This window comes from Lampetra planeri, unplaced genomic scaffold, assembly GCF_965212315.1.
Source record: "Lampetra planeri unplaced genomic scaffold, kcLamPlan1.2.h2 scaffold_1106, whole genome shotgun sequence".
Taxonomy (NCBI): Eukaryota; Metazoa; Chordata; class Hyperoartia; order Petromyzontiformes; family Petromyzontidae; genus Lampetra; species Lampetra planeri.
The window spans coordinates 13,202-33,310 of record NW_027613816.1 but is presented as its reverse complement, the minus strand read 5'-3'; the positions used below and the strand labels follow the sequence as shown (position 1 = coordinate 33,310).

At 40.2% G+C, this 20,109-nt stretch overlaps 1 protein-coding gene across 1 annotated transcript; it reads right to left on the bottom strand.

Moving 5' to 3' along the window:
* Positions 1–140: 140 nt before the first annotated feature.
* Positions 141–18,856, bottom strand: LOC144738639 (PDZ and LIM domain protein 5-like; the record flags this gene model as incomplete). Its single annotated transcript, XM_078621637.1, has 4 exons — positions 18,758–18,856; positions 7,961–8,112; positions 905–938; positions 141–652 (listed from the first exon to the last, which is right to left on the bottom strand). Coding segments are annotated over exons 1-4 (797 nt in total), but the record flags the coding sequence as incomplete, so codon positions are not given.
* Positions 18,857–20,109: the final 1,253 nt, after the last annotated feature.

Sequence of the window (20,109 nt, the reverse complement as noted above, 5' to 3'; positions counted from 1 at the left end):
CGATGGGCTGTTTCAATATGTCTAAATGCATGGGGACATTAGGCCTGAATGTTTTTTTTGTTTTTGTTTTTTTAAATCAAAATAAAGTTTTGAATTTAATAGAAAAAAAATTGCAACTGCGTTGGATGCACTGTACCTACCCATTAAACTGTTCTGACAGGCCGTGGCTCTCCAAAAGACCACGTCTTTGTCCCAGAGCCACCTCCGAGGCGTTTAAGTTGGAGTAGAGGTTGATAGGTGAGTTATAGACAGAGGGCTGTGGGACACTGGGATGGGAGGAGGGGGCTGTCACTCTGGCTGGAGAGGAGGAGTTAGAGGATGATGAGGAGGAGGCAGACGGGGAAGTAAAGGCAGAGCGACCTGGGCTCAGCCTGGGCACTGTGTTGGCTGGAGTGGAGCCTGACTTCAGTGGAAATCGAGGCTGCAGTGGCTGGGAGGGGGCAGCTGGTGTGAAAGCAGATGATTCAGATGGGATGGAGGCAACTTTGGGGGCATTTTGGAGAGAAGAAGCTGTTGCCACGCTGCTGTGCCCCCCAAATGGCCGTGCTGTCTTGTTGTATGCAGGGCTGGGCTGACGCGGTGGCGTTGTGTACGTGCTGCTTGGCGCAGGGTGAGTGATTGGGACAGGCTTAATGATTTCTTGCAGTTCATCCTGGACAAACATGAGGACACACAGCATGCAGCGTTTCCAGCAAATCTACCAGGACCCACCAGAAATATGTTCACACTGTTGTATTGGTGAGTCATGCCAGTGGCACACAGGTTTAGGAAGTGCTACAAAAAGTGGCCTCTCAAGTCATGCCAAACAAATATGTGTTTTCACATCTCAGAAGGGCGTATGCTTACTTTTTAGTAAAGTGTTGCAATTATCAAAAGAAGATTATTTTGATTCAGTTCAAAATACCTTAGGCATGTCTTCCTTGGGGTCACTTGAAGGCCTGTGAAGACAAAGTGGATCATAAGTAAGACATTTTGGGGGTGGGGGGGAAGTTCCAGTAGGTTTTAGTCAGTGAGAGAATAGAGACGGAGCAGGACACAATCTGATGGACTGACTATCTGTGGATGGATTCATGCACTGAATGTGAGACCTGACGGATCAATGTCGAACTTTAGATTAGTTACAAACATCTACATCATGTTAAAATCCACATTCATCTGTCATTCAGGAGCTGAAATTTTTAAAATGTCATCATTTCCAAGGACATTTCTTCAGGAAGCACTGGTGAAGTGAGTGCAAGTGTGGCTATGGCAGTGGGGGGGGTGGGGTTCCGTGGTCTCCGTACCCACCACTTTTCACAGCGGGAGGGGGGATGGCATCTCTCTACCCCCCACATTTCAAAGCAAACTGACGCCCGTCCATTCAGAGATCCACCCAGCGAATACAGTAGATAATAGACAGATACATACTAGAACCCTGTTTTCTCCTTATTCAGGACACTATGTTTGAAGAGGTGTTCCTGAAATTTCCTGTAATGTCCATCAATATAAAGACACAAAGTTGTTTCTTAAATTTCTAGGAATGTCAACAAATAGTCTGCTGGAAAGCAGAACACTTTGGAAAACTCTGCCTCTATGTCTCGGGCTTTAACATGGAAAACCACCAGTATGTGTGAAAATGCAGGCACACAGAGACACATTTGGGAATGATTGAGTCTCCATCTGCAGATTAGTGTTTAGGTGTGACATACATCTGATTTTTTTCTTTTTTTAATGATTGAAGCAACTGCCAACATTTTAAGACCTTGTGGGGAGAAGGTGGTGTCTTGATCCTGGATATTTCCAGCAGAAAACATCCAAGAAGCTTTCACTCCCTAGATTTACTTCATACTCGCAAAGAATAACTAAACACATGATTAACACAATATTACATTCAGAGTCACATGTTGTGTATCAATCTAACTGGGGTATTCAAAGGACAAAATGTACAAAATGAACAATTGCTGAAGCTTTGACACTCAAATGCAGACAGACAACGTCATCAACAATGAGCTCGATATTTAGTCCACACATGTAGACAACGTGTCCTCTAATAGTGACTCAGTAATGCCGGTTCTAGACCAGAAGCTACACTGTGCCTGCCGCCTCTTTTCCTTCTTTGCCATATTAGGAAACCAGTCAACAAACAACGCTGTCATGCACTTCCTCTCTGAAACCGGATTAAAAAGCAGCCCCACCCATCCACTACACATTGATGTCATCTGTGCCCGTACCTACATCCACAGTTTCCACTTAGCAGTTAATATACAGCATGCTTCTTTTCCATTGTGTCGATGGAGAAACACTTCTACACTTTGCCAAGAAAAACAGTCAAAGGTGTAAAGATCAAATGGCACATTCCATGACAAGTAGATTCAGTCTACAATGGAGCAGTGTCTATCTACCATCAGCGGCCCAGGCCCCAGACTGGGGCAGCAGGGCGGATTCTCTCCCTATCTGTCTTTTCCCAGAGCAAACTGAACAAACATTTGCTAGGGTGGACCTGTGAACATCTGCTCTGCTCTTTGCTCTGCTGTCACACACAGACAAACACTGGCTGTGTAGGCGTGAGAGCGTGTATTCATTCACTGGTCACAGGTAGACTGCGAAACTGTAGGAAACATTGGAATCATCTGAGCATAACTGGAGGGTATGGTGACATCAGCAGGTATGTGCTTCTGACGTTAGGTATCTTGTTTTGGAAACCATCTTCTGTTCATTCTTGCCCTTCCCCTTATTCTGCCCCATTAAAACTACATTTACATATATATTATAGAAAAGTCTACTTTCTCTACTCTGTTTCATATTGTGATGACATTATTATTGATTAAAAAAGAACACATCTGAAATCCTACAGATACTCAAGATATTTGAAGTTAATTAGAATACAGAATATTATCATGTACATTTATGAAACACAAGAGAATTTAAATTAACTTGACTAATGTAAATTTACTGAAGATCTACTAGATAACATAATGTCTGAGAGTTCCAATCTGCTGTAGTGAGTGTGGTCCTCATCAACCTTGACTTTCCTCTGCAACACATTTCTGAGACAAAGACAAACCAATCTGGCATGTGTCTGCCACATATCTTAACTGACTCAACTCCATTCCGTCCAGACACAACATTTATTTTTTTCCACTCAGATTTTTCACACACAGATTCAGTGGCTTGGAATAGTTCAACATCTTCAATGCTCCTACATGTGAATCCCCTGAACATCAACCACACACTTAAATGTCTGGTACGGTTTGTGTTCTTTCACCATATTAGGCCAAGAGCTGGAACTTGGCTCCTACATGGACGAATACAGCTGAAAACTATAGAGTTCATACACACTGTGAATGGTGCTGCATTATTCCACAACCTTGTTCAACAAGATCTCCCCACAAATATTTCATGTGTTTGATAAATGTTAAAACACTGTGGGAGACTGGGAAAACTTGAACGTGTCGAGAGGAAAGAAACCTTAAAAAAAAAACAGGCGTCCAAGAGAAGGACATGGAATCAACATGAGAGTGGAAAGTACATTCTTTTCTGTCTCTCTGTTTTTCTATGCAGCCAGCCTATCCGCTCAGTGGCAAAACTCACAGCTTGTGTCTGGAACACGGCCTCTCCTGCTCTTCTAAGCTTGATGTTTTCCCACTGCTCCTTCAACTGACTGCGAATGGGCATCTTGAACGAGTTAAGGAATATCAACGTACAACTGGACAGCTCGCTGCACTTACTTTATGGATATGTTGCTATGAATGTCTCTTTGTTTGATGTATGAGGTTCCTACGTGACACTTGTCCATATCACCTCACACATGCATCACAGTGGAGGGCGGTCATGCCATAAAAACCTATGTGCCTCCTCATCCTACTCTGTACAGGCCAACACTTTTCTGTGAGGGTGATAACTGGGATATGTGACAGGCTGGCAAACTGGAATGGAGACAATGAAAAGTCAGCGATGTTTCATCAACACCAGGCTGATGAATCAAGCAAGAAGAGGAATAAAGCTCTTCTTGTGGTCAGATCTCCAGCCACTGCGACCATCGTCCAAGCACAAGAACCCATCTTTTCTTACTTTTCTTCCAACCGCCACACCACAGCTGGCTGAGGCAACCAGCAGTCGGTGGGGGCTTTGGGCTGTAATAGATTCTCTACTGCCACAGCTAAAATCACAGCACAAGACATGCATTCACGATGAGAATCAGCGGATTTATCCCACAGCTGCACAACTCATTACAGTTAGCTTAGCTACGGTATCGGTGTTCATGTTGGCCAGTGTATCCGGCTGTCAGTAAAGATTTGTAAAATATATGATTAGCATGGTGGTGCAGTGGTCATCACTGTCACGGTCACGTCACAGCAAGAAGCTACATACATAGTTCATTACTCACTGAATTAATCACTGGGGCATTTTGTTATAGTAGTTTTCTTAAAAATAATGTGAAAATATCGTCTTGTCTCGTGAGTTGAGTGTATCGTCACACCCCTGTCAGTGGGTTTTGTCTTGAGACTGCATTACAGCATTATGTGTCAAAGTCATGTAAAATACAGGGTATATTTATATTTTTTATATATACCGACAGTCTTAGTTGTTGTACTTGTTATATAGAAGAACAAGAAGAAGAAGAATACCAGGGAATATAAAAACATGCTCAATTCTGAAATATCAGTATCATCCACAAAACATGAGAGTATTAACAGCGCTGTGTATTTCTGGGAATGTTGAAGAAAAAAATATGTGTGTAATAATACTTATCTGACTTAAATTGGTACTGTATATACAATGCAAATTTATATTCAATTTATTACAACCCCAGAAACACTGATACACAAGTAAACAAAAACAAATGCACAAAAATGAGACGTATTTGTGCTGCAGGAAGCTGGGAGCTGCCATGAATTGTGTATCTAATAAAAAAGGGGGAGCAGGTTGGACCAATGAGTGAGTATTTGTATTATCTTTAAAAAAAAAACAGGTGCAGCCAGCCACAACCTCTGGGGAGTTGGTGTTGTAGTTAGTTGACTGTTTCATTGCACTGGGCTGCATATTTCAATGACAATAAATAAACATCAATTATCATACTTTCCTCGAGCTACTCACCACAGACGCCTCGTGTAGGTTACTGAGGGAACGTTCCCATCATAGAACAAAACATACTTGTAAGAATAAACTGAAAACGCATGCTTCTGTAAACATCATGTGTGAATAAAAGGGCCCCATTATGAATTCTCTGCCATACGCTCTGATGACGTTTTCACGAAGCAACATCACACTGACTGCGTACACCCTCTGGATAACTTTTTGTGAAAATGACTTTGATTCAAACTGGCTCGACCTCACACATAAAACTAAAGACTAATACTCCAGCACCAATACTTTCACAAAAAGCAGACACACCTGAGAATGCACTCAAAGAAAACCAGACTTCATCCTTTCTGTCACAGGACTCTTCGCATAGACTAATCAGCTCTGTAACATTTAACATTAGAGAATACTTGGAAACGTTTTCTTCTCTGATCAAAACATGTTTCTCTTTACCTAGCAACAGGAAAATAACATACTGGCATAAACCCAGAGAGCCTTTTCCCGTCAGACAATATGTGGAAAGACTGTGCAGTATGTGACACTTACCGCATAGCGGATGCGTTTTTCCATATTGTAACACTGCAAATTTAGGAGTGTTTCATTAAAAATATGATTGTAAATTATTTAGTAAGTATTTTAGCACTACAAAAAAGCTAAATGCAACTATCTTAGTGTTGTGCATCAACAGGACAAACGAGTGCACACGCTGACCACGGTGACGTTTGGGGGGAAACCTACAGATTAGTGTTGTCATGAACATGAGAATTAATGTCATGGTTTACAAGTCCTACTATCATGTACAATTTTCAATTAATGTTATGCAGCTTCTTGTACTATCTTCTATTATTTTACTAAACATCTTCTATTATAGATCTTTGATGAATAACCTTCTATAGACTTGACAGGAACAGAAGTGTCCTGAAAAAATTTTTATTGAACAATAAACCAAAACATCATGATTTTGTCCGACATTTATTTTTGGATTGGAGCAGCGAAAAGAAGTTCAGAAGTGTCATTTAGAGGTTATATTTACAAACTTAAGAACATTTGAATGTTACATGATACAGTATAATTAAACCGCAGTCACATTAATCATCTTTTGGAATGTTATTATGACCTCGAGAGCATTATCAGTGATCATTGGGACCATAAATCACATCTGAGAAGATTGAAAGCGGTAACGGTGGTCAGCTGAGGCCCCCTACCTCAAAACTACTTTTGCAGTAAATGTGCATAGTCAGCGCCCTCTAAAGGTTGAAACGCTGCTAACGGCTCATGTTGGTACAGAGGGAATCATGTTTCAATTCATTATTTGTCCTGTACATATAACTGAGAAAGAAGCTGATTACTACTACTTGTATATTTAGGACAAGCACATGTTAACATAATGTGTCATAGTGGGTTCAGGATCACTCCTGTGGAAGTATGGTACAACAAAGGGAAGAATCGGCACATGCATCTCTTCCAAGTTCACATACAATACCAGTGTCTACCACTGGCTTCTACAAAAAGAAATAAATCCAACTTGAATCATGTATAATTTGTAGAGACCTTTGTCACCGCTTTGTCGAGTGGCTGATTTTTGTTGTCACTAACATGTAGTGTGAGCCCAGAGGGTTTGATGTTTCCTTTAACACAGAAGATTACATGCAGCTGTGGGACAGGGCTATTTTGGGAAGATTTTCTCACAGTTAAAGTGCCGAGACTCCTTTCTGCTTTAATGTGGTGATGGAAGGACAGGGCATGAGAAAGAAGGCTCTGAGTTTTTCTGTCAGCATGTTTTACAACCTTTAAAGTGTGCGTGCTTTGCCTTCATTTCATTGTCCATGACACTTCAACAATATTTCTTTACACTTGGCTGCGGAATATGCACCGGGTTTGGTGAAAGAGCTTGGCCCGCGCTCAAAGCTGAACCCAGGCAACATATTTTTTATGATCCTTCTTCAAAAACGTGTAACAACTTGTGATCTTTTTTCCATTTAAAAGAAACTGTAAATTTACTGTGTGTTGTATTGTTACTGAAAACAAATACAAAAACTGATACCTCAGCTGCATCCCTGGTTCATTTTTTTCATATGCTGAAGACCTAAGCAGAGCCCAAAAACAGTCTTTTCACTCATGAAAGGAGCTGAGGAGCAGCTGACCAAAACCAAACCTGAAACCCAGTCTGATGACTTCTGCAGATATGGCAGGAAGAACATGTCCACCTTCAAATTGAAACTTTATAATATATTGCGTTCTTCATTGCTCTTGTGCTTTCTCTTACACATCAATACAATAAAATAAAACCACCATCCCTCCTCTTCCTTACAGGAGCCAGCAGGTCAAAACAAACTGAGACAGTCTGCAGCAGCAACCATGTTTTATCATTAACACTGTAATATTACAGCAACCTTGAAGCCCTGTACCCCTATTGAATGTGGTTGTTCAATTTATGTTTGTTTATTTTTTTAATCTTTTGACCAAAAGCGGTATAAACCACAGCCTGTATTCAGTCTGCTTCATGTATCTTCTTTGGAGTACTGAAAATTATCCTCCTCATTTTTGTCGCTGAATTTTTGAAGAATAAAATTTTGAATTTTATGGCAATTTTAATTCATTAGTTATACAGTTAAAAATGTAATTTGTGTTTTAATCATGTTTATTATGTATTTCATTGGGCACTGACTTATTGCATGGGAGGTGGGAAACACAATTTTGTTTTTATTTGAACAACAAAAACGGAAAGAAACCTTTGAACCTTGATCCTTCAAACAATTGGCAGCCCTGCTGCTGACTGTTACATATTACGTAAGAAAACATTTCAGTCTGAACACAGCAGCTCTGTGACACATCTATGAAGAGAACAACAGTATGTGTTTAATGAAGTGTGATTGTTTGCTCCGTGTGCATCTGTTACCTTTGTAGAGTGAGGTTGAGATGACCTGTGCAGGCTTTAATCTTGTTCTGGGCCTCAAGATGATTCATGCTGTCAGTGGAAATGCCGTTAATGGAGAGAATAATGTCTCCTACACTCATCTTGGCTTTGGCTGCCTTGCCTCCATCGGTCAGCTGCAAATGACACAAACACACACAAAACATTTTTAAAAAATGATCATCATGCCCGTTTAGTTAAGCATTAAGAATTTCATCGTGCTAAACACACAGCTTCCAGTACACTTTTAAATAATTGAAATAGAGTTATAGTATTTAACTAGGGTTGCAAAATTCCAGGAATTTTCAATGTTGGACACGTTCCATGGGAATTAATGGGAATTAACAGGAATTTATAGGAAAAAACAGGAATAAACCTGAGGTATTAATGTTTGACTTGCAAATATCACATGAAATGTATTCATACCATAGATAGCTGGATGATACGTTAGATGCTAAATGTAAGCTATAGCAAGCACAGTTTCATTGACCATTCTTTCTGTCTCTCATTATTTCCAAAGCTTGAGATCCCATAGAAAGTTTCTTTGCAACCCTATATTTAACTAAAAATAAGTTATTTCTTTCTGACTGATGACTGAGTTCCCCTTTCTTTTCCCAGTCTTATGTAAGCTTGGTTAAATATGATAAGCATCTTATTAAACGAAAACAACACGAGACGAACATAACAACATTCCTGGGATCAGTCGAGCCAAAAATATGCCCAAGGGTTCCCACAACGATGAGTCAATGTCAGCATGGTAGCATATAAAAGCCACATGGTTGTTATCCAAAGGCTAAAAGAAAAAATGTGACATTGAGTTATAATAAGAAAATATTTTAGTTACACAAATACACAAGACATAAAATCTGTTAAGGACAAGTAAAAAAGGAGCATAAGATAATCATGCACATGTACAATCAACAACAATCTTCCATTTACATACAGATATAGACTTTGCAGTCTGGTTTATCTTATCTAATGGACAATATCAATAAGTTGAGGTGTTGGCTTCTGCCTGCTGAATTTAAGTAAAATTCAAGTTTCTACAATTCTTCCTTTGGTGTCTGATTTTGCATTCCTGTAAGTCACTGAGTAACATCTTCAAAATGAGACAAAACTTGCTTCAGTTTCCCGTCACGTATTCATTCACGGGAATGTACGTGGATCCCAGTTGTTGTTGCTGGGACTCTTAAGGACATTGCCCTGAAGTTAACACAGGGGTTTTCCTTCCTCTGACTTCATCCATAATTAAACATGTTATGTCCCACTGAAGGAGGATGCCTTATTGTGTTTGATAACTCCACCTCCAGTTTTGGCCCTCAGTCAAATGGGGCTTTTTCCAATTCTTTTCAGCTTTTTTGCATTTCCAATGGCCATCGTACCTTTTGTCCATACCACTACAATGTTTTCGTTCCAAGCAAGCTGAGCTAGCAAGCTAGATACTTTATTGATCTCCCAACAAAAATCCACAAGCTGGTATTAAACATGACATCACAGAGTGCTGGCCTCATTACTGAACTGTGGAGCCATCACCACCTTGAAGACAGTAATTTTCCCCCATAATGTTAGTTGTAGTTTCCCCAGTTTTATCCAGGTTTAATTTCATATTCTGTTGGAGTGGGCTTAAGACATCTTTACGAGGGTGAGTCAATCTGAGCAACATATATTTTATCAGGTCTTCTGACATGCCATGCTGAGACTTGTGCGTAAACCACGGTGAGTAAGCTCGTAAAACCCACAAAAAAGGAATGACTCGCTACCAGGTGTGGTGACAGAGCACTCATCAATCACTCAGCACCATCATTTACACACTTGAAACCTGTACAGCCATGCTGGCTAACATCATGCTGGCTAACATCATGCATGAACAAAAAAAAAGATGTTTTAACAGTGTGAAAGAGCAGAAACTAAAGCGTCGTTTGAACCAAATAAGCCAAGCCAATAAGACAGGAACATCTGAATGTGATGAGAACAGACAAGTATAACACAGGTACACGGGGAAGACACTTTTTAACCGACAGTTCTACAAAGCATAACTGCAATTCTAGTGCACAAAATGAATGTCTGCAATTGACCACAACAAATTTGTCACCGCCAGTTTATAGCATCAAATAAATTAATGGGGAGAAAAAAAAATCATATAGGTTAAAACATACTGTACATTACTGTGATATGACCGACCTAAAATGATATGACCTTTATGACCGTCATTAAAAAAAGTCGAAAAAGAGACACAAAGAATGTACCATTGTGATAAATTTCATGACAACAAAACAGGGGAAAAGAGCAGGAAGGAAGCAACGAAAGAATGGGGAACTGATGGAGGTAGTGGTAGACTCTGGAAGGGCGACAGGGACATATTTCTCTTGTGACATTATCAAACAGTTCAATAGCAGGAGTGCAGAACTGATAATTAAGGGTCCCGTATGCATACCAACGGCCTGGAACCCTATTCTGCTGCCTCTTTAAGTGCTACTTACAAGTGTACTGTGCTGTCACTACAGAGGCATCCAGTGCAGGTTCGGCAACACACCAGACAGCATGTAGTGTGTTGGTCCTCCATTATTTACAAAGTCTGTGGCACATAAGTCAATGAAGACAGTGTAAGTGTTCTTTAGAAAGCTTTTGGCAGCAGACTCAGAGCAGGATCTGTCTTTCAGGGAAAGACTGAGAAGCAGAGCTGCTGTAACAGAAGGAGTGCTGAATAAAGATCATTCTAGTTGTATGTGTTACTTTGAGAGAACAGGGAGTGAAAAAGACAGTGGTAAACCATGTTTAAGGCCAAGTCTGCAGTGTAGAGAGAGCACTTTATAAATCCCAAGTGTCCTAGAATTTGCAGCAACAAACAGATGTGACAGTGAAAATCTCTGGCATCTAAATCTGTGAATACAAATCAAGCGAGTTCTGAAACACTTGTGACAGAGAGCAGATTAGTAATGAACTTTGACGGTGCAACTCCAACTCTTTCCAGAGAGCGGATGTTTTAGCAAGGGAATTTATTATAGGACATACTATGTCAGACTATATCATATTATGTCATTTCTGCACAGGATATTTGAGGAACGACAGGAAAAAGTGCATTTAAGTTGATTGCTAAAGAAAATGGGTTTACTTGGAGAGTCTGAAGGTTCTGATGAGAGGAATGTTTCCAACTGCTTTTACATGAATGGGATTCCAACCACCCAAAACGTGTGGCCACTGTGGTCCTCTCCACTCTGCTGGTTTTACTGCTGTGGACTTACTGATAATGACTGGCTGTTCCACACTAAGCATGTGTGGCCGCTTCTCCCAAAGATGTCGTCTTAGTACAAGCACAATACATTGCTGATTTATTTGTGAGCTTCTAGTAAATTCTTAAACATGCCTGAGATTAAATGCTTAAAATTTAAATGCTGTTAATTTACTTATGGTACAAATGTATTTGTAGATGAATACAGTCTTACTGAGGATATAAACAGATGTAAGAGGGGATAAACATTGATGGAAAACAAAACAAAAAAACAGACACTCTGTTTAGAGCTGTCTCTCATAAAAACAAAGTCAAAGTCTCTGCTTACTGATGGTTTTCACGTGTTTAAAAATAATGTATCATTAATAAAGGCCTGTTATTTTTTTCTAAACACTGCATCTGTGCTGTAGCTCAGTGTTGAAACGCTATTTATAAAATCCTCTATCAAACCTGGAGCTCAAACCATAGTTGAACAAAACCAAAGCACTTATGTTAATATGTCAAACTGAAATCCTTATCTTGTGGAAGGACAGTTAACCAATAAATATAAAACAACTAATAACTGACTATTATATTGTATTATACTATTACAATAACTATAAATATATATATATGATTCCTTCTGGTGAAAAATGTGATGCAGAGATCCTGCTTAGAGGCTTTTAAAGTGGTTGATAAAGGCAGATTTATGACACTCTCTCCAGATAAAGGGGAGTAATCTGCTGCCAAAGCTCTGGGCTCACTGGAATTCCTCACTAAACATATCAATACTGTACTTATAAACCAATGTTTCAAAGTCTTATCTCACACATATTGGATTTCACACAGCACAGAAAGCTATGGAACCTGTGTTTATTGCACATCATTTCCAACTAAATACATTTAAGTCAGGGAGGATGAAGGATAACAATTATTTTGAATATTAATCATCTTCCCCACTATTCCAATACAAATTGTGCTGCTGGGTTGTGGTTACGTTTGCTACAGGAGGCATTTTGTGGTGAAGGCTGAAATGAATGTCATGTCTGCGTAGAGCAGACTAAGTTAAAGGACCTTATAAGTTAAAGGACATTATAACATCACAAACACCCGAGGCTAAAGCTGAATCAGACCAACTTTTCATAAACGTCACAGTTATTAAAAGGATTACTTTCATGAGGCTGAGGTGTTTAGATCCAATCAACTGAATAAGTTCTTATTTCTTTTTATTTTACACATTCAGACAGCTCGGTTGGGTGTGGTTACAGTGGATCGATGGTGTGTGGTACCTATATATATATATATATATATATATACTGTACATAGCAAATGGACTTCACTTGCTTTTTCTACACCTTCATGGTGCCCAAAGGCCTCACATTCACCCATTCATACACACACTCATACACCAATGTGCAGCTCAAACCCCCGACCCCTCAGTCAGTGTACAACCCGCTCAACTCCTGTTCTTCTTACAACCCCATAGTTAAGAAATGGTCCCATGTCCCCTCTCATTATTAATTCTCACCAGCATCTGCTCGTACAACACTATTTCTGTCAAAGTTTCAATCTATTTTTTATAGTCTGGTGAGGATGTACTTTTCTATAACCTTTATCACTGTGACGTTGTTGTGACACTCCCATTATTTGTTTGGTCACTCAATAAGCCTAAACTTGGCGAGACAGGTAGCACTTTCTCCAGAGCCTTCCCAAGGTTACTTTCACCCAAAATGGTTGTGTCAAATCACATGTTTGTTCCACATTTCCAACAGAGATTGTCAGGTAATTGACTCAACTAAATAGGTCTTAAACAATCGTCATGACTTAATCTCGCGAGATCTTGTGGCATCTTGTCACACCTTTAACTGGCACTCTTAGTTGGGTCACCATGACAACACAAACACACACACACACACACACACACACACACAAAGGGAACAAACCCTGTGCTGAATAGTGGCTGTTCTTTAGTCAGGTCAGAAACAATCCAGGCTGTCAAGAACTGCTGAGGCATATAAATGAAAGGGCGTGAGCAAATCCATCAATCCATGGCTCATTCAACTGCTGTATGGCTTAAAATGGGCCTCAGAGTGGTTAACCTGCAAAACTGGTGGTTGGTCACACTGGTCATTTCAATTCATTTGTGACAAAGCAAATAATGCTGATGCGGTTGTGTAAAATTCAGTCCATTTCACCTCCAGAAAATAAATGATGTTGCAAAGAAACTGAATGACACAGCTTGGAAATGCTTACTACACCAATTATCATTTGGTCGCAGAAGTGTTTCCCATAGGAAATTTGCTTGTGGTAGAATGATGGCAAGGCAGCAGCTTTTCCTCATGTGTATTATCTCTTTCCAACCCATTTTGCCATAGTGTCTACTGCCTGTTCATTAATGTGTCTTTGGTGGCATTAACACAACTCTCCCACCTCTGATCACAGCAACTTCATAACAACATTGACAAAAACTGTACTCTTGTTCTTGTGTGAATCCCTGTCAGACCACATCACCTAACTAGCTCCACATCACGTCCTCTTCATCTGGACGCACAAATCAGACCCAACTACACACCCACAACCAGCCAACAGCCAGTTCCACAGATATCACGTCTGTGGAATAAATCCCCTACAATGTCTGTTGTCAGACTTTGGGACGCAACATTTTACCTCTACAAAAAGGCAACAACTGTTCTGCCAAAAAGCAGGAATCAGGAAGATGAAAAGCAGATGGCATCAAAATTACTATCATACTGGGATCCAACACATGAGCATCATGAGGAAGCCGTTGTGATTTGGAGCTATAAAAATAAAATCTTGTCTGACTTGACTGATGATACACAAAGCTGTGAAACACTCAACTTGTTTGTGTATATCTGATTTAAATGCAAATGATTTGACTGGAGACACTCTTTGGCAGCTGTACTACAAAGACCCCAAGCTGTCGGTCTCAATGGGTTCTGCAAATACCGAGGAAGATTTTCTCAGCTTGATTTTGTTGTTTTTTTCTGAACCTGATCTGAGCGTGCAAAGGCTCTATGTCCATTCACATTATGCTCTCTCCAACAGGCTTATCAAGTATTTTATTTTTCTATTGACTGGATAATGACAGCGATTTTCTTTAATGACTGTATTTTATTCTTCACGCTACACTTTTGGGAGAACCACTTGTAGAGTGGTAAAGTTGTCACAGTCAACAAGTAATAATAGCTTACACTTACACTACCCTAGAGAGGCAATTCAACTTTTATACTGTCCTTTGACATAGTGCATTTGTTTCAAAAGACCTTTGCCAAGACGTGTGTCCCCTGAATTTAATATTGGTGCATTTGTCTCATTTATCTCAGGAATTTTAATCATTTCCTGTTTTTCCTCAAAGACGTTTCTGCTCTGCACTCATATCATACAAAAGGGGGAGGTGCAGAGGGGTCAAGCTTCAATTACAGATCATGACTGAATAACTGTACTGTCACTCATAATTTACACAAGCTTCCACTTACATAATGTAGGACTCTGAAAGGCAAGGTGCACTAAACAAAGGTTTTCAAAAGAATTTGAAATATCTACCAAGATATACATTTATGGGGGAGGCCATGTTACAGTACCTCTATTTGCCTTCTGGGGAAGTCTGCATCTGACATTTAGGAGGGTTAGACGACCACTCGATCCCTTTCCATGTAGTTTGCTTGAGTGTGGCTGCTGATATGTCTCACTTAAATTAACCATAAAAAAAGCAATTTCCCCTTCTGGTTGACATGAAATAATCCTCCGAATATTAAAACATTGTGGTGGTGATTAAAGAGGAACACATCTGGAGACACGGCGACCAGCCTAAAACGCAGCAGTTTGTATAACTGTTCACTTGGAGTATCACATGCCATTGTAACAACAAACTATGCGACAGAAAAAGACAAATGGGGGCGTGAGGGGTGGTGGGAAAAAAGAGAGGAATATTGCACTCTGCTGACTCCGAGGTGACCTGGGGATAAAAAAGTAAATAGAAAGTGTATAGCAACAAGGTTCTGAGCCATAGTAATATCTAATACTTAAAGAAAAAGATGTAAGTGGATGAAATGCCTGAAAGGGAACTGGAATAACCACAGACTCCATCCGTCCCAGGAGTCTGGAGTCTGTGGCAACAGGAACTAACACCAGCACATATAAGGATGCCTGCATAATGAGTTCCTTCCTGCACAAGTCATCCATACAATATTCAGTGGCGGCTGTGTTTAAAAGTACTCTGCATTGTTTAAACACAAAACACATTTAGAATAGTTTACCATGCACACTGGCCTCATTCACTGAAAGACACGCAGGATTTTACATAGGTGTTATACAGGAGTTCAGTTAATTTAAAAAAAAAAAAAAAAAAAAACATTTTTCTCAGTCTCCCTGACAAACAATTGCAACAGCAAAATAAAACTGGTACATGATAAAATTGGTGGGTGCCTACAATAAGCAGCCGGCCATATACAGTGCTGATAAAAAGTATTAACCTCCCAGGATGTTTTACACTTTAACTGCTTTTATGAATCCACCAGGGTCAATATAAATTGGCTTCTATGGACAAAACTTTTTCCTTCACCCCTCACTTTTTCATGTCACCATGACAACAAGTCCTACAAACTTGTTTGAATTTAATAAAAATATGTAATGCTAAATAAGTGACTGCTTCCGTATTGGCTCTCTTTAAAGTGACTAATTCAACAAAGATCCAGCCAACTAGTGCTCATGGTCTCACAACTGGTAACATAGGGATCATGTGAGTGCAGTGTCTCAAGTGATTATAGCATAAAGACACATGTGTCTGGAAGGTCCATCCACTGGTTAATCCGTATTCCTGGCTATCAGTACACCATGAAGACAGAAGAACACTACAAAACAACTATTATTGAAAAGTATAAGTCAGGTACAAGATACAAAAAAATGTCTAGGTCACTAAATATACCCTGGAATTCTGTTAAATCCATCACCAACAAATGAAAGGAATATGGCATGTGTGTAAACTGACTCACAAACTGAGAATCCGTGCAAGGAGGAGACCAGTGGGAGAGGCCACCAAGACACCATCACTACTCTGAAAGAAGCTCCAGCAGCTGAGATGGGGTAGACCACATTCAACAACTGCTGCCTGGGTTCTTCACCAGGCAGAACTTTATGGGAGAGTGGCAAAGAGAAAGCCACTGTAAAGGAAGAGTCCTATTAAATTTCGACTGGAGTTAGCCAAAAAGCATGCTGGAGACTCTGTGGTTAATTGGAAGAAAGTTCTATGGTCTGATGAGACCAAAATGGAGCTTTTTGACCATCAGAAAAGCCACTATGTTTGTCAGACACCAAACACTACACACCACCACCAACACACCATCCCCACTGTGAGGCATGGTGGTGGCAGCATCATGCTGTGGGGGATAAAGGTAAATCCTGAAGGAATCTGATTCTGTCTGCGAGAGAACTTGGGACAAGATTTATTTTCCAGCAAGACAATGATCCAAAGCATAGAGCAAAAGCTGCAGAGGAGTGGTTTAAAGAAAACAACTTGGATGTTCTGAAGCGGCCGAGTCAAAACCCAGACGATAATTGTATGGAGAATTTGTGGCTGGACTTGAAAAGGGCTGTTCACATCCGATCACCACACAACCTGAGAGCTTGAGCAGTTTGCTGAATGAAGTAAAATTGCAGTGTCCAGATGTGCAAGTCTGATAGAGACCTATCCACACAGACTGTACTGTTCATGAGCTTTATATAAATACCATATATAAAGCGTAATTACATCATAATGCTTTGGTTGTGACAACCCCTGGAAAGCAAAGTGAATGAAATCTCATCCAGTCTGACAACCAATATCTATTCTGTATGGCCAATTACGGCTACAAAGCATTGTGGGTCTCGCATGGACCTTGAAATAGGCTTGTGGGCTGCACAATTTTTTTAGTCATTCATTTAATGCAGGAACTGAAGTAATGGTTAAACTGTTGGCAGATGTTTCCACATATGTCAATTATCCCTCTGTTTCGGAATACAGCTGGGCCTGAAACTTAAAACAGGGCCCGGGACATATTTGACATAAATCATAAATGAAAAATTGCAACATAAACATAGTCATGAGTCCATGTTGTCAAGGCGATAGAGAGTTGAGAGCAGCAAACAACATGTCATATAGGAAAATGTTATAGATTCTCTATCTAATATATATATATATATATGTATGAGATGAAAATGTGCCCCCAGGAATGATGGCAGGAATGTGAGGGACTGCAAAGCTGCTGCTTTCAAGTGTTCATGTTCCCAGCCACTGATGACACAGGAAGGCATTCAACACTCGTATGAGCAGCTACTGACGAACGATCCACACAAAGCACTTGACTTAACTTTCCACATAAAGGAAACACAAGCAATTTTATTAGTAAAATGTTTCAATCTTTTCTGAATTGAATCCTGTGTTTACACCAGTGACACAAATGTGTCCAGGTTGGACAGTTTACTTTGACAAACTGACAAATAGATCTGATGAAGATTCACATTGTAGAAAACATAAAGGTTGTCAATTCACTTTTGTTTCTTTCTTCTTCATCATGTACTGTTTTTAAGATATGACGACAACAATGTTCTTACTCAAAGGATCTTGACACGGTGACAACAAAATGTCAAGCATTCCATTTTTATCTCTGTAGCAGGTCACAGAAATAGTCTGAGCAGCTATGTTGGCCTTTCTTTTCCCCTGTTGAACTTACTACGTCCAAACACAACTGGTGACATAAGAGTCACCAGGTTCAAACAACATGTGATCAAACAACAAATAAACAGTCACTGACGTTGGCCACGGCACAGAGACGATCAATTCATAACAGGAAGTAGCAAGAACAAAGAAGTGCTGCTCATTCAGTTGTGTCCAAGAATGGACCACACTAGGCTGTCCACATTAAAACATGCACAGCTCCTGTCAGTCACTCAAACTCTTCATTCCCGTGGAGTCAACTGCTGTTTGGCAGACCGACAGTGAGCTGCGCTGCTGTTCCTCAAAGATGGCAGCAACCACCAAGGTCATTAGTTACATGGAAAGCCACAACTGGATAGAAAAGTCTTGGAAATATGCTTGATTTTCAATTCTTAGTCCATGTCAGAACCGTGGCCTCAGAGCAAGAAGGTCCCTGCTTCCAACAGTATTTTTGCCCATACTTTGTCATGCAGCAGCAATGTCTCAACAGAAGCAATTCAGTCAGCCAATGAAGAAACAGCATGCAAACACATCTGACCACCACTAACTAAGGGTGATAGGCTGGGACAAACTGACAACAGTCCCAGACAGCTATGGTCCTACTCCTGTGAATACAGCCATAAGAGAATTCATGGGACTTTTTGCGAATTGACAGACATGGCTAAGTTATGTCCACACGACAGCCATGACAGACAGGTCAAGACCATGGATGGCTGAGTGACAGGGGCCATGAACTTCTCTGTGGGGTGTCACATAGGAGATGACTGACAGGACACACTTTCACCATCCCTTTCAAATGGCCGCATGCCTCAGAGGCGACTGCCATGGAAGGGCTACATGTGCCGGTGTGTGCCTCACTCACCCTGGAGATGGTGAGGGGAAGACAGAAGTCCTTCCCGCCTTGCAGTCTGAAGCCCCATGGAGCGGGGCCGGCCAGGGACACAGTGTAGCTGCTGCTCATGATTCCACCTACAGGAAGAAGAAACAATTTCCACGACTGATATCAAGAGACTGTACATATATCTGTATTACTAAGGACACAGGCGAATTGGACTCGACATAGGCACAAATCAGTCAACAGCCTAGCATTTAGCAAAGATTACTGTCCTCCACATGTTCTCCTGAAGCCCAGACACATTCCTCTGATTAGAAGTATGGTCTGTGCTTGTTTGTCACCAGCAGTCTATTCTCTTTTCATCATCCAGCTCAGCAGACCTGTTGGGCCAGTCTTTTCATGCCGAACGATATTTGACTGTGATCAAGTTGTACAAAGGGTCCCCTGGACAAGAACCAATCGAGGAGAGTGAAAGTGAAAATAAAAGTGGATCTAAGTAAGACGAAATATCTTAAATCAAGTATATGTACTTGGTATTGGGTTGGACAAGATAATTCTTCTCATCAGGTTATGTTACGTTATGTTGGAGGATTTCACTGGTTTCAATCTTGTGTGTTTTGTCCTTCATTACCTTGTTAGGAAATTCCAATCTGTCACATTTTCAAAGTTATTGAGATTGTTTTTTTGTTGTTTATGAGTAACTTAATTCTTCAAACTAGAATGTGTAGTGTTATAACTTTACATGTTTCCACTGTGTATTTATTCTAAAAAACCCACAGGTCAACAAAGACATGCTTTCAAACGAGGCATAAAATGGACGAAAGACATTTTTTTAGATGAATACTGAAGTCCCGTGACATAGATGAAACCTGAGATATGTGAAGCAATGTAAAGTAAGCCACCTGTGAGGGTGTCATCGTTTTTTTTTTCCCCTAAAGCCTCAGTAATTCATAGGTTAGTCATCTCCTGAGCCATAAATATAGACAGCATTCAAACTGTAGAAGGTTGGGTCAGCCAGCCTGTAGAGGAAGAAAGTAGGTGAATGTACAATAATAATAACAATGTACAATAATCCATCTTAACTTGTAGTTTAAAACAACATGAGTGAAAGGCACATGATGGACAGCAGGTTCACCTGGCTTATTGGCTATCATAGATAAAAGTACCATGTCCTGATTATACGTACAGTATGTGCATGCAAATTAAGGAGACCGATCAACAAATGTGACCCAGCGAGGACTTTTTGGATCAGTAAAGCATTTCATGCACTCTTGAATTTCATCACTTTCAGCTCTGCTCTTCATGCATTCCATCTCCCCTGAAATCTGAAAGCAGCATGTAATTTATGACATTATTTAGATGGTTGGACAATATTTCCA